The sequence below is a fragment of the Helobdella robusta genome (assembly GCF_000326865.2).
Source record: "Helobdella robusta unplaced genomic scaffold HELROscaffold_35, whole genome shotgun sequence".
Lineage (NCBI taxonomy): Eukaryota > Metazoa > Annelida > Clitellata > Rhynchobdellida > Glossiphoniidae > Helobdella > Helobdella robusta.
Genome location: NW_008704704.1, coordinates 421,478 through 434,264, shown reverse-complemented (window position 1 = coordinate 434,264; position 12,787 = coordinate 421,478). Strand labels below are relative to the sequence as shown.

General features: G+C 32.1%; 2 protein-coding genes across 2 annotated transcripts; one reads left to right on the top strand and one right to left on the bottom strand.

Moving 5' to 3' along the window:
- Positions 1–1,900: 1,900 nt before the first annotated feature.
- On the bottom strand, positions 1,901–3,008 carry HELRODRAFT_175781 (hypothetical protein; the record flags this gene model as incomplete). Its single annotated transcript, XM_009023173.1, has 3 exons — positions 1,901–2,156; positions 2,206–2,547; positions 2,872–3,008. 3 exons carry the CDS (start codon positions 3,006–3,008, stop codon positions 1,901–1,903), a joined length of 735 nt encoding a protein of 244 aa, XP_009021421.1.
- A 4,634-nt stretch (positions 3,009–7,642) lies between these two features.
- Positions 7,643–8,458, top strand: HELRODRAFT_83144 (hypothetical protein; the record flags this gene model as incomplete). The annotated part of the gene is made up of 2 exons (XM_009023172.1): positions 7,643–7,798; positions 8,348–8,458. Coding segments are annotated over 2 exons (267 nt in total), but the record flags the coding sequence as incomplete, so codon positions are not given.
- Positions 8,459–12,787: the final 4,329 nt, after the last annotated feature.

Here is a 12,787-nt window from a genome sequence, read left to right as displayed (position 1 = left end):
AAAAAATTCACTTAATGAGATTACCCTAAAGAGTTTGGCTCACGCGTTTATTCACTCGAGGCTGGACTATTGCAACAGCCTTTTTTACGGTGTCTCCATGTTGGAAATTTCCAAACTACAGTCAATTCAAAATCGCATGGCCAACCTAGTTGTCGGAGGTTTTAGATCTGATCATGTGACGCCGATTTTACGGGATCTGCACTGGCTTCCGATTGAAAAAAGAATTATCTACAAGATTGCTGTTTTGATGTTCAAAGTTTTAAATGGGCGTGCTCCTCCGTACTTGGTCGGTAGATTGACTAAACGTGATTCAACGTCTGGTTATCCAGGATTGAGATCCAATAATAGGAATTTGCTGGACGTTCCTCAAACCCGTTTGGTGACTGGTAAAAGAAATTTTGCTGTTGCTGGACCGATGGTGTGGAATAATTTGCCAACCTCACTCCGTCTACCTGGAATATCATTTCCTCTATTTTGTAAACAATTAAAGTTGCTGCTTTTTAAGCAGCATTTCGGTTCTTGTAATTAAATGTGATTATGAAAATGAAATTTTTTTTTTTGTTTTTTTTTTTTAATTTTTTATGTTCTTTATTAATCAGTACTATCATTATGTTGTTTTAATTCTTGTGTCCGTTAAAAATTCGTTGTGAGGCTTGTTGATTACGGCGTTGAATTTTTGTACATAACTAGTAACTTGTGTGGATAAATCCTAAAAATCGTCATTTGAATTAGTTTTACTTCTTTTTGGTCGTCTATTTATTTATTGATTTTGTGTTAAATATATGTGTGTTCTGACATTTAACTGAGTGAAAATCAACTTTCCTTCTTTTGTCTTATATATTTTTTCTTGCACTTATTGTAGGCGCTTTTGAGATTTTATAAAAACGATTTATAAATTTTCATTTAATAATAATTATATATATATATATATATATATATATATATATATATATATATATATACTGTGTCTCTACTTTGTTGATTCCTTGTTCGTTCAAAGCAAATACTTAACTATCATTTAGGTGGTTTTACAATCTTCAACTTTTTGCGATATCTCTGTTCCTAAATTTATTAGCCGGAAGGATTCCAATTGTACGTTGTTGAATGTTTATGATCGGATGTCTTCGTTCTATGAGTATTAATTCGGCTAGACGTATATTATAATGTTTGTTATTGTAATGTAAGATTTCAACATTGTTGTCCAAGATTTGCTTAGTAATTTTAGCTTTGTGTTTCTTTTTTATGTGATCCTTTAGAGCGCCGTTGGAAGTATTCTTCGCAAATTTCTATCTTGGACATATCAAAGAAATGTTATTTAAAGAAGAGCCAGAGTTAAAGCCTAATGTATACTGCCGATACGTTGACGATATAAAAATAGATATAAAAATAGATAATATTTACAATTACAAATATGGTAAAGATAACAATACTTGAATGATGAATAATATAGCGCACTAACAATACCTGTTAGTCTCTAACATAGGCGTTATTTCTTTATTCTGATGAATATGGATAATCTATTCAAATGGACAACAGTCATTTTTGTCCATTTCCTTCCAGGATCATAGGTCCTGTAGATCACGTCATTTATCTTGTTAGCGATTTTGTACCGACCTTTCCAATTCCTTGAGAGTTTTGCCGAGTATTTTTATAACGATCTTTCCCATTCCGAGAAAGTTTCACCTGGCTTCTCCTTTTTCGGCGCCGTAATTTGTGCAACCAGACCAGTTCTTTGCTCTTGAGACTTGCGTTACTTTTTTTTCGGGTCATACCGTATTTCCGTTTTCTTGGTTTCTCTAAACGTAGATAGACGTCATGGTTATTTCTTGATTTTGTTGGCACTTAAAACAAGTGCTTTCTTTCCATTGAGTTTACGAGGCGTAGAATGACCGGACGGATATCATTGATGCATGCTGTAAGATTCGTAGTTGACATTTTTGCTGTCGATCAGTGATACTGCGATGCAAATCTCATCCCCATCGACAATGAAGCCGTTGTTAATGTCATCATCCAGGTAGACGAGAACTAAGCTTTCATTCCGCGTGCGTGCTGGAAGGGTTATTTCAAAACTTGAATCATCGTCTGTCCCCAATTCTTGTCCTGATTGCATATTCGCATTAACATTAAAACCATTGTTATTAATTTTTAGGTTAATGCTGTCGTTGTTATCAGTGAAAACATGCGTGTTTGTTCGCAGACTGATACGAGTAGTAGTCCCTCTGAAAATCAAAAGTTTCAGTGTCTTCATCACTGTCAACTTCTAGACTATTTTCAAGATCTTCATCTTCATTAACGTGTGCAACGCAGTTGTCACGTGCATCACTATTATTCCGTGCGTTGCAGTTAACACGTGCGTCGCAGTTAACATGTGCGTCGTAGTTGTCACGTGCATCACAGTTTTCACGTGCGTCGCCGATATCACGTGCGTCACAGTCGAAATCACCCTTAGGTGAATACGGCGGTAGAATAATTTCAGGTTCTTGTGTAACCGTTTTTGGTATAGCTGTTTCGATTGTCTCTTCTTTCAATTCCGCCTTAGAGTTTGCTCTATATTGTCATTTAGTCCTTTTAATATCTCTGACATTTCATTCAGTAATTTTATCGTGGCTGCCATTTCTTTTGATTCGGTTACCTGCTGATCGAATTGCTTATTAAACTCGAACTCATCAGGATCGATTTCTTCTTTTATTATAACGTTCCTAAGGAGATTCGCCAAAACTGCCTTTGCTCCTTTTGACTCGAGGTTTCTTTGTCGTTATTCTTTCTTCGGACTAGTTATATTGAGTTTATCTAGCGCTGGCATTAATTACCGTAGTGAGTTTCAAGCTATCAAAAATCTTACTTTTGACACCTAGGTTTTAAATCCTTGACTTTATAACTACCAACACCAATGTTAGAACTTCCATAACCTCTATATTTCCAACATCAATGTTGTAGCTTCCAACAATCGTCAAGTGTTCGTTTTTTGTAGGTTTAAGATTTCCGATAGATGAACACAACTGCTTCATGACTCATTTACGACTTCGCTTTCTCTTCGCTTGTAACCTCAACTGCTGTACCTCAATACGCAGGACGTATTTATAGGCAATTTTTAGCATAGATTTACAGTTACAAATATAGCAAAGATAACAATACTTGAATAATAAATAATATATATATATATATATATATATATATATATATATCCATATATATCCAATTATTGATAAAAATCACAGCTTGTTCGGCGTTAGTTAACTTCCTGTTTAGTTATATAGGATCTTTTGTAACCTGTTGTAAATCCAGCCACGCGAGTCGCCCGCCTATACATTTAAGAAGATTTTAAAGTATGCATGGCTTGTTCTGTTCTTCGTCGAAAGTTTCTTGCAGATTTTTACTAAATTTAATTCCCGGGTTAGTGTTTTTGTATTTAATTTTATTTATTTGCACTAAACTAATTTTTTATTTCGATTTGTTTTACATCGGATTGTTAATATACTGAAAATTATTATTGTTTATTTTATGTTTTATCGAATTTCATTTTTGACATTTTGACCGGCTGAGTGAGAAGCAGACGTTCCCCGCATGTTCGCCATACCAAAATAAGAATTTAACTTTTGTAACTTATTCTACAGAGTCGTACAATTTTTAAATTTTGGCTTTTGCTTAATTCTAAAATTTTGAATTTTCATGATAATTAGTATAACTATAACGACCAAATTTTCGGGAATGACAATTTTATCGAGAAGGAAGAACGGGAGTTAGGAAAGCGAAGCTAAGTTTCGATAAAAATTAATTTTGTCTTGCTAACTGACTACATTATTATTAGCAACAACGGGCAGTGCAAATGCAAATAAGTTATAAACAAGGACATGTCATAGCAGATAGCACATACAGTAGAGAGATGGAGTTGGAAAAAGTAACTATTTTAAAATATGAACCTTTTTTTTATGATTGTTCATTGCAGTTTTATGAAATTAAAATTTAATTAATAAAGTAATTTATATTTAATTAATAATGAACTCTGTTTTCAGTTTTTGTTTTTTCAATATCAGCAATAGAGTTATTCGACCAATGCAGTTGTTATTTTTACCTATTCTATTATTCGTATATTCTATTACGGCGACTATATCTGGCCTGAGTGTTAAAGTTCTGACAAAAAAGTGCCACATTATCCATTGTTGTTAACCTGTGCAAACCTTGTTCAACGTTTAACTTTAAATAAACCTTCTGTAACTCAAATTTTTAAAGTCCTTTTGTTTGCCTGTATGTACAAATGCATGCACACTCACATTGTATGCACAGCACAGCTTCTGGGGTACATATTTTAACAATTTGTTAATTACTAATAGTATTTATCTTGAGCAGAAATTAATTAAAACAAGATGTACTTTTCAAGATCATAAGAACTATATGTGATTGGTGTTTTGATGTTTTTTCAACAGGAAGCAACAAGGGCATCCATATTATAAGTGAAATGTTCACCATTAAAGAAGAACCGTATGATGATTATTTTCAAAATTCTAATGATTCAAATCCATTGGGAGTAGTAAATGATCCACCTACAGGTTATATAGACAATGGGATCAAGCATGAAGTTAAAGTTTCATCTGAAGGTTATGTCAATCACAATGTTACTTTGTTTTTCTTGGTGAATAATTGTTATTTATTGGTGGTGAATATTTTTATTGCTGTTTGAGTTAGCCTTGGGTAATGCATTTATCAATATGTTCATTAGTTGTTGAAATTTGTTAATGAATTTTGTTTCTCACTTGGTAACTCTAAAAAATGTAAAGCCTCTTAGAAATTGTTCATTGTCTGTTTAGCAGCTATTTAAACAATTGAGTCACCAATGGTTATGACTAATAAATTAGTTTTTGAAGAAGTATTCAAACCAAATTAAAATAAAATTATAATTGAAATATGCCACATGAACAAATTTGTAGACCAAATGTTATTATGTTTGTTATTTCAACGATGGCATTTTTGGATGCTAGGAATAAATAAGCTTAATTGGCTTTGATCTTATAAATCGTTATCTTGTAACATGTTTGTATTTGAAGTGATTTTGTTCCATTTTTAACTTGCCTTTTTGTAAATTTTTCAATTTGTTGATGGAATAAAATTTTTTTCAGCATCTGGAAGAAGACAAGAAAAAAAATCAAAAGTAAACAAAAAAAATGGTGACACCTTCAGGACAATCAACACCAGTGATGATGTGGTTTTTCAAATGCCGGAAATAAAGTTGGAAGAACTTGATTCTAATGACAGTGATGAAGACTTTTTAGGTTCCCACAATGAAGTAGTAAATGATGATAGTGAAATAAATGAAAATTTGGGTAGAAAGCGAAAGAAGTCAGATGACGATTTGGAATGGTATAGTAAACTTTCTGCATGCAAGAAAATGTCTTCTGTTAATGCTACAAAGCATGTAATTTCAAAAAATACTAAAAAATCCAAGAAGAAAACCGACAACGATATGTCTATAAGTAGCAAGTTGGACATGAATGCTCCAAAGATAAAATCTTTAAATATTTTAAAAAACTCAAGGCACCGACCTTCAATTTTGTCTAAAAAAACAGAAGTATCTCCTGAAACAGTGGTTCATAAGAAATTTGTTGAAAGTCGAGACAAGCACGTGTGTTCAATAAAGGATCATCCCTGGTGCACTGATCACTCTTATGACTTCAAACATAGAAGTTCTTATAAGGATAAGTCAGACAATGAAAGCCACAATTCAAAGCGAGATGCGCCTCTGCATCGAATTACTTTTCCATTATTAGAGGACAACTTCAATGAACTCAAACTCATTCTACCCATTGTCAAAGTCTGCTTCATTTTATAAAATTTTTAGTTTGTACTGCTCTTTTAATATAGTGTATGATGAAAAATATTTTTATTAAGATGTCGTTGCATGACCTGCCCGATCATCTTGGATATCTGCCAAACCATGTGTTTGAAGTTAGTCCTGATGAAGATAATGTTATATTACCAAACATCAAATCTTGCAAACGTGAGTTTTTTTTTATTATGAATATATTTTCCTGATAGCTGATTTTATACTTAATATAAATAACAATAATATTTTATTATAATGATATATTTGAATGATCAGTTTTTATTTATTTTGCTTATAATGATATGGTGGCTGATGTTTTACATCTACCAGTAGTTTGATTAAAATTATTTGATTTACTGGCCATTATAATAATTAATAGTTTTTTATTCAATAAATTTTTTTTTGACAGCCCCACCGACTCTGCTCTCTGGACCCCTTCCAAACAGAATGAACAACACTGGCATATTGGCAACCCAGTACACTGAAGCCTTTCAAACGGTTATGACGAAAGATATAAATAAAGAGGAGGTTGAACGCCTCGAAGCTCAAACAACTCCATTGTCTGATCTGGAAATCAAGGTTTGCCATTTTATGGTTCAAAAATACAATAAATATTGTACATGAAAAATTAATTTTATGAAAATTATTGTAATTTCAAGATAGTTTAATGGTTAAGGTACATGATCCTGTTGTTGCAGTGTCTGGATTCGGCATTTGAATGCATAAGGTCCCCGTCTTTTTCTTGCACTGTACGTGATGAATTGATTCACGCACATTCACATGTACTGTGTGTGTGTTTTGTGCATATTCGCATTTGCCATGTGTGTTATTGATACATCATGGAAATAATTATAAGAGAAATATTAATAACAATACTATTTATCATTAATAATATTTTTTAGATTTTTATGGCTTCAACCATCGAATTTATGATAACACAGTTATTTAATCAACACTGTTGTTTTTAGCGTCTAGCTCTTTACTACCTGAATGAGTTACGAAGCAAGAAGAGAGAGGATTCTGAAATGGCTTTGACTTGCAAGATCTGCAGGACCAAGCCATTCACTGCCACATCCACGTTACTCCACCATTACCAAAGTCACGCTGGTATGTTTGGAAGATGAATTTTATTATTATTAGTCCTTAAAGTAACATTCATTCAGTCTCTTGAACATTTTTTAATTTGTAATCTTCAATTGTTAATCATCAATGAATCAGTATTAGTAAGTGTCTTTGCACGGCCATGGCGACATCTGCCGCTGCACTGTTTATCATTCTGATGACCAGGCTGGCCTCACATGATCAGTGATCATTATTAAAATTTTTTCTAGGCTCACTTGATCTATTTCAAAAATATTCAATTTTAATATTTGGGTGTAAAGTCTGTGTTGGTGTTTTGTGAGGTGCTTTCGCTGTAGTTGTAGAAAGAAAGTTTGTCAATTAATTTAAAAATCTTCTGTTGTTGCAATGACATGTGATATTAGTTTTTTTTTTCTGTTGTGCTAGTTGAGAAAAAAAATTTCTTCATATTTTCTACATTTATGCATCAAGCTTCGGCAATGATACTTTTTATGAACCACGGAAAATAATAGACATTGGCTAAAAAAAACCGTTTTGGAATTTTTTTTTGTAAATTTTGTTTTATTAAAAATGTCTTCACGATTGAGAATTGAACTGAGTTTTTTTCTTTATTGAATTTTGACTTTAACCATATTGTTTTTGTTTTGACTAAAGTTGATTGTACTGAAAAAATAATGAAGAACTTCTAATAATTGTATGAAAATACTCTGAACTCATGTTCATGATTTGATTTCATGTTTATCAATTTTTTCAGGTATAAAGCCGTATGTATGTACTCGCTGTAATTCAACATTCACAAGGCAGCACAGTCTTAACTACCACTTGCTCACACACGACAACATCCATCGATTCAAGTGTGAATCTTGCGGTCGAATGTTTAGACATCCCAGTCATTTCAAGGTGAGTATTTTGTGAAATGTAGTTGAATATTTTGTCTATTCTAGTATTTTTACTACTATGCGTGAATTGTTATTACATGAATTATATATTATATAAAAACTCGTGTATTTTAATTGGTTGATTTTAAAGACTTAATCAGTTTAAACAAAGATGGGTAAGCATGTAAGCATACAAGTTGTTCATGTGAGAGGTGGTGTGGTCTGTGGGGTGGGAGGTTGAGAAGATTTAAATAGTTTAGTAAAGTTTTAATTATCGAAGATCAGGTTCTCTGTTAATTAAGATTTTAAAAACTAGAAAAAGTTGAGATTAAACTCATGGTTGAAAGAAAAACTTGGGTTTGAAAAGGAAATTCTCGACTGCATTATCTATGTGGTTTGTCTATGAATTGTCTGGTGATGGATACATTTCAAAATTTTGTTGAGAAAATACTTATATCGATTTATAATTATATCTACTTTTATATTTATTATATATATATATATATATATTATATTTATACTATATCTACGATTTATACTTATATCTTATATATATATCGATTGATCGCAGGAGCATAACCGAAAACACACTGGAGAAACCCCGTTCCTCTGTACCGACTGTCCCTTGAAGTTCAGAACTAAGAACACGTACAAACGTCACATGAAGACTAAGCATGGCAAGATAGTCGCCAGTTCCTTCACTACAAAGACCAACGACTTTCTAAAATCTAATCACCATCATGATGTCAATTCTATCGGTAACAGCGATATTGATAAAGTGAACATTAATAGGATCAATAAGAGAAATATTAACATTTGCAGTGACGGCAATAGTAAGTTGGTTAACAACAGTCTTAATTCAACCTCATATAACCAGCGAGCTGTGAAAAATCTTTTATTCACAGTCAACAAGGTAATTACCATAGCACCAAAAAACATTCCAGGATCTTCAACCACACCTGCTGGTAATACAGTAAACTTTGATTCCACTATTATAGAGGAACCAGTCGACGAAGATTATGTTGACAAGTTTTCTAGAACTTTACCAGTCCCAGCTGGCCTGACTACCAATCCATTCAATACTAATGCTTCAACATTACCATCTGTGACTACAGCATCATTTATTTGTTCAGCATCATTTTCTCGTTCAGTATCATTTACTCCGCCAGCACCACTTGCAGAAATAATACCTAAACCTTACAAACCCAAAGTAACAATTCTACCTTCTCCTGCTGCCTTACCAAGAAAAGGGCCAACCAAGGGTTTTTGCCTAGAAAACTCGAACCAAACATTGAAACTGATAGCTAAAATTTTGTAGCAGATTTTCTTATATTAAGTTAGTTACTGTTGCATTCACACTTAATTATGCCCACGAAATTCAATATAAATTTATTATTCAACTTAAATTTATTTTCAGACAAGTGGTTATTTACTCTGTATATTTATTTTTGTTAGATAGCTAGATTTAAATGTATTTTTTTGCATTTTTTTTGTTTGAATAACTTACTTTGATTATTTTCACTTAGTTTATTATAATTAAAATAGTATACATATATTTTGCCAACGTTCATTCAAGTTTGAAATACATCATTTGTGTTTTAATTGATTATTTCATAATGGGCAGCATGGACTGTAACCTAAAATGAATTAAGTAATATATATATATTATATATATATATATATTTATTTATTTATTTTTACAATATTCTATAAATTCTACCGAATGTTTGGCGTTAATATGTTTGTAGTTAACGCCAAACATTCGGTAGAATTTATAGAACATTGTAAAAATTATGGTCTATTACCAACATTATATATATATATATATATATATATATATATAACTTAACCTGCATTATTATAACAAATTACAATACAAATTATACTCTTTGTCAATTTGTTTTTTGTAAATAAACTTCGTTTTGAACTAGGAAAGTGAGTAAATTTAACATAATTGCGGTAAAATCAATGAAACGCTAACAAAAAAGTCGTGTATATACTTTAACAAATATCTTCGTAGATAGATGGTCCAACAAACAAAATTGATGTTTTTTTGTAAAAGGAGGAGTACTTTTAAAATTTTTAACAATTATTATTATGGAAGAAATTTTTATGAACTTTTTTATGAAAGTAGAGGTAGGTGGGTACCAGAGAAGTTGGATTCTCAGCATCTTCATTTTCATCTGCTTTAAGAGTTTTTTATGGCTATGAGTCATTACGAGCCTTTTACATGATTTAGCCAGTGACACTGTGAACAAATAAAATACAACTTAGTCACAAGATGCATGCAAGCCTTACAGTTAAGCGTTGAAAAACGGGTCGTGCTATTTAGCTTCCTTGGCTTATTGGCTTACTTACAAAATTTCTCGAGTAATAACTAAGAAGCCGCCCATAAAGGATGTCACGCTTCAAAGGGGGAGAGGATTCAAATATTTGACACTTTGTGACGAGGGAAAGGAAGGGATAAACGCAAGTGTGACGTTTCTTTTTTTAAATAAAACAATAAATACATTTTCTTTCATATATATGCGCAAAATGAATATTAAATTTTTCAAGCGAGCAAATAGCTCATAAATATTAATTAAAGGAAAATTCAAATTTAAATGCCATCGTTAAAGTTTATCGCTGTGTAGGTTTAGAAGTTAATATTAATTCGTTATATTTTAACTACGGTAAACCATTTAGATATCAAACTATCGTCATATAAATTGTCATTCGTTATTTTGATATTAATAAAAATTAAAATGCTTAGAACAATTACATTGCTTAATTACTCTTTACGAAGAGGGGGGAGGGTAAAGTTTTGTGACATGCTTATTTTTGGGGAGTTGGTTGATTTGTGACAGTCAGTGACACGGGATAGGGGGGCCAAAAAAGCGTGACTTCCTTTAAGGACAGCCCCTAATACAAAATATTTATTTGACTTTATATGTTTAAAACATTGTAATTAAATCGAATTATGTAATTTGAATTTATTTTTGCCAATTTAAATAAAAATATTGCTTTCGGTTTCAGTGGCTTACTGAAGCCATGGTTGGCTTACTTATGAAATTGCATTAGTTTCATCAAACATCTAATACAAAATGTTTACTAGACTAAATATTTTTAAAACATTGTAACTAAATTGAATTATATAATTTAAAATTATTTATGTCATTTAAATTAAAAATTTATTACTTTTGATTTCAAAAACACAGTGGCTTATTGAAATTAAATCGAATTAAATAATTTAAATTTATTTTTGCCAATTTAAATAAAAATATTGCTTTTGGTTTTAGTGGCTTACTGAAGCCATGGTTGGCTTATTTACGAAATTGCATGGGTTTCAACAAACAACTAATACGAAATATATACTTTACTAAATATTTTTAAAACATCGTAATTAAATTATCATTTAAAAAAAGAATAAACCACTACTTTATAAAAATTATTATAAAAATCAATGTTGAATTGAATAATAAATATTCATTCACACTCGTCGTACAAGCATACAAACAACTATACCAGTTTTTCTTTAGCACTGCAAGCACTGCAAAATTTTACATTAGTGCCTCATGCAAACAAAATTCGAAATAATAAATAAAAGTTAGATTAAATAAGGTAAATATGTCTAAAAATGAATTGATATTGAAACTGTTAATTATTAGAACATAAAAATATTAATGATTTAAAGTGAAATATTGAAAACATGTATATAAAACATAACATATATAAAAAATCAAAAATTTATAACATTTAGCGGCCAATAATACGAGATGCTATCACCACATTTCAACTACTACAAAGCGTTAAAGATCGGGTTTTGTGGAGGTCGACGGTCAGTGACCATTGGTCACCACATATAATTAGAATGTCACCAATGTCCTGAAAGTATAAAACACGAGAAAAAGAAGAATACCAGGTGCAAATGGTGGCCGTAATAATGCAGAGCTATAATTTTGTGTAGCATAGATAAAAAAGCATTTAATTGTTAATTATATATAAGTTACATAAAAAAATTAACTGTAATATTTTTTACGACAAAACAATATAGCTTATTTAAAAAATATAATTTTTGAATTTGTTACAGTGACAATTAAAATATACAAAACATATATTAAATAAAAAGAAAATACGAATCTTATCAAAAAACTAGCAAAACTAATAAAAGAAAAAACATTAAGAAAATTGGCAAAACGTGAAATATATAATATTCTCTTAATGAAATGTCATACATACTATTATTTAACAAATAACTTTGATTTGTTGTCATAATCCAGTAACAACAACAACACACGTTTAGACGGCATTTTCCCCGAGATCGGGGGTTGCCGTTTGGCTACCTATGATGAAACCGAAATACCCCTCGACGCCATCCACATCTGTCACTCGCCTCAGTATCACGCAACCCCGCTTTCACCCTGTCCTTCTCCACCTGCTCTCTCCATCCCAATTGCGGACGACCCCTTCCTACCACTCCTTCAACCTCGAACTCCAACGCTCGCCTAATCCCGACCCTTTCATCCCTTCTCAACACATGTCCACACCACCGCAATCTCGATCTCCTTATCAATGTCACAATGTCCTCATTCAGTCCCATCATTGACATCAGCTCTGTACTACTCCTCCTATCCTTCACTTTAACCCCACACATCATCCTCACCATAGCTCTTTCAGCCCTCTGCAGTACACTTTCCTCCTCTCTCCTCAACACCCAAATTTCACCACCATATACCATCGCTGCTCTCACACATGCTTTATATACCCTCCCTTTCATCTTCACTGACCATTTCTTTCCACACAATACCCCACCCAGTTCCCTAAATTTCATCCATCCCACACGAACTCTAGCCGTAACTGCGCTCAAACATCCTCCATCCGCATTCAGCTTATTCCCTAAGTAAACAAAGCTTTCCACTCTTTCAATACCACCACTCAACCCCGTCCTTGCGTTCGTCCTATTAATCGCACCATGAACACATTTCTTACATTTGAACGTGCCTTTCATCTTTTTCAGTGCCCCCCTCACACC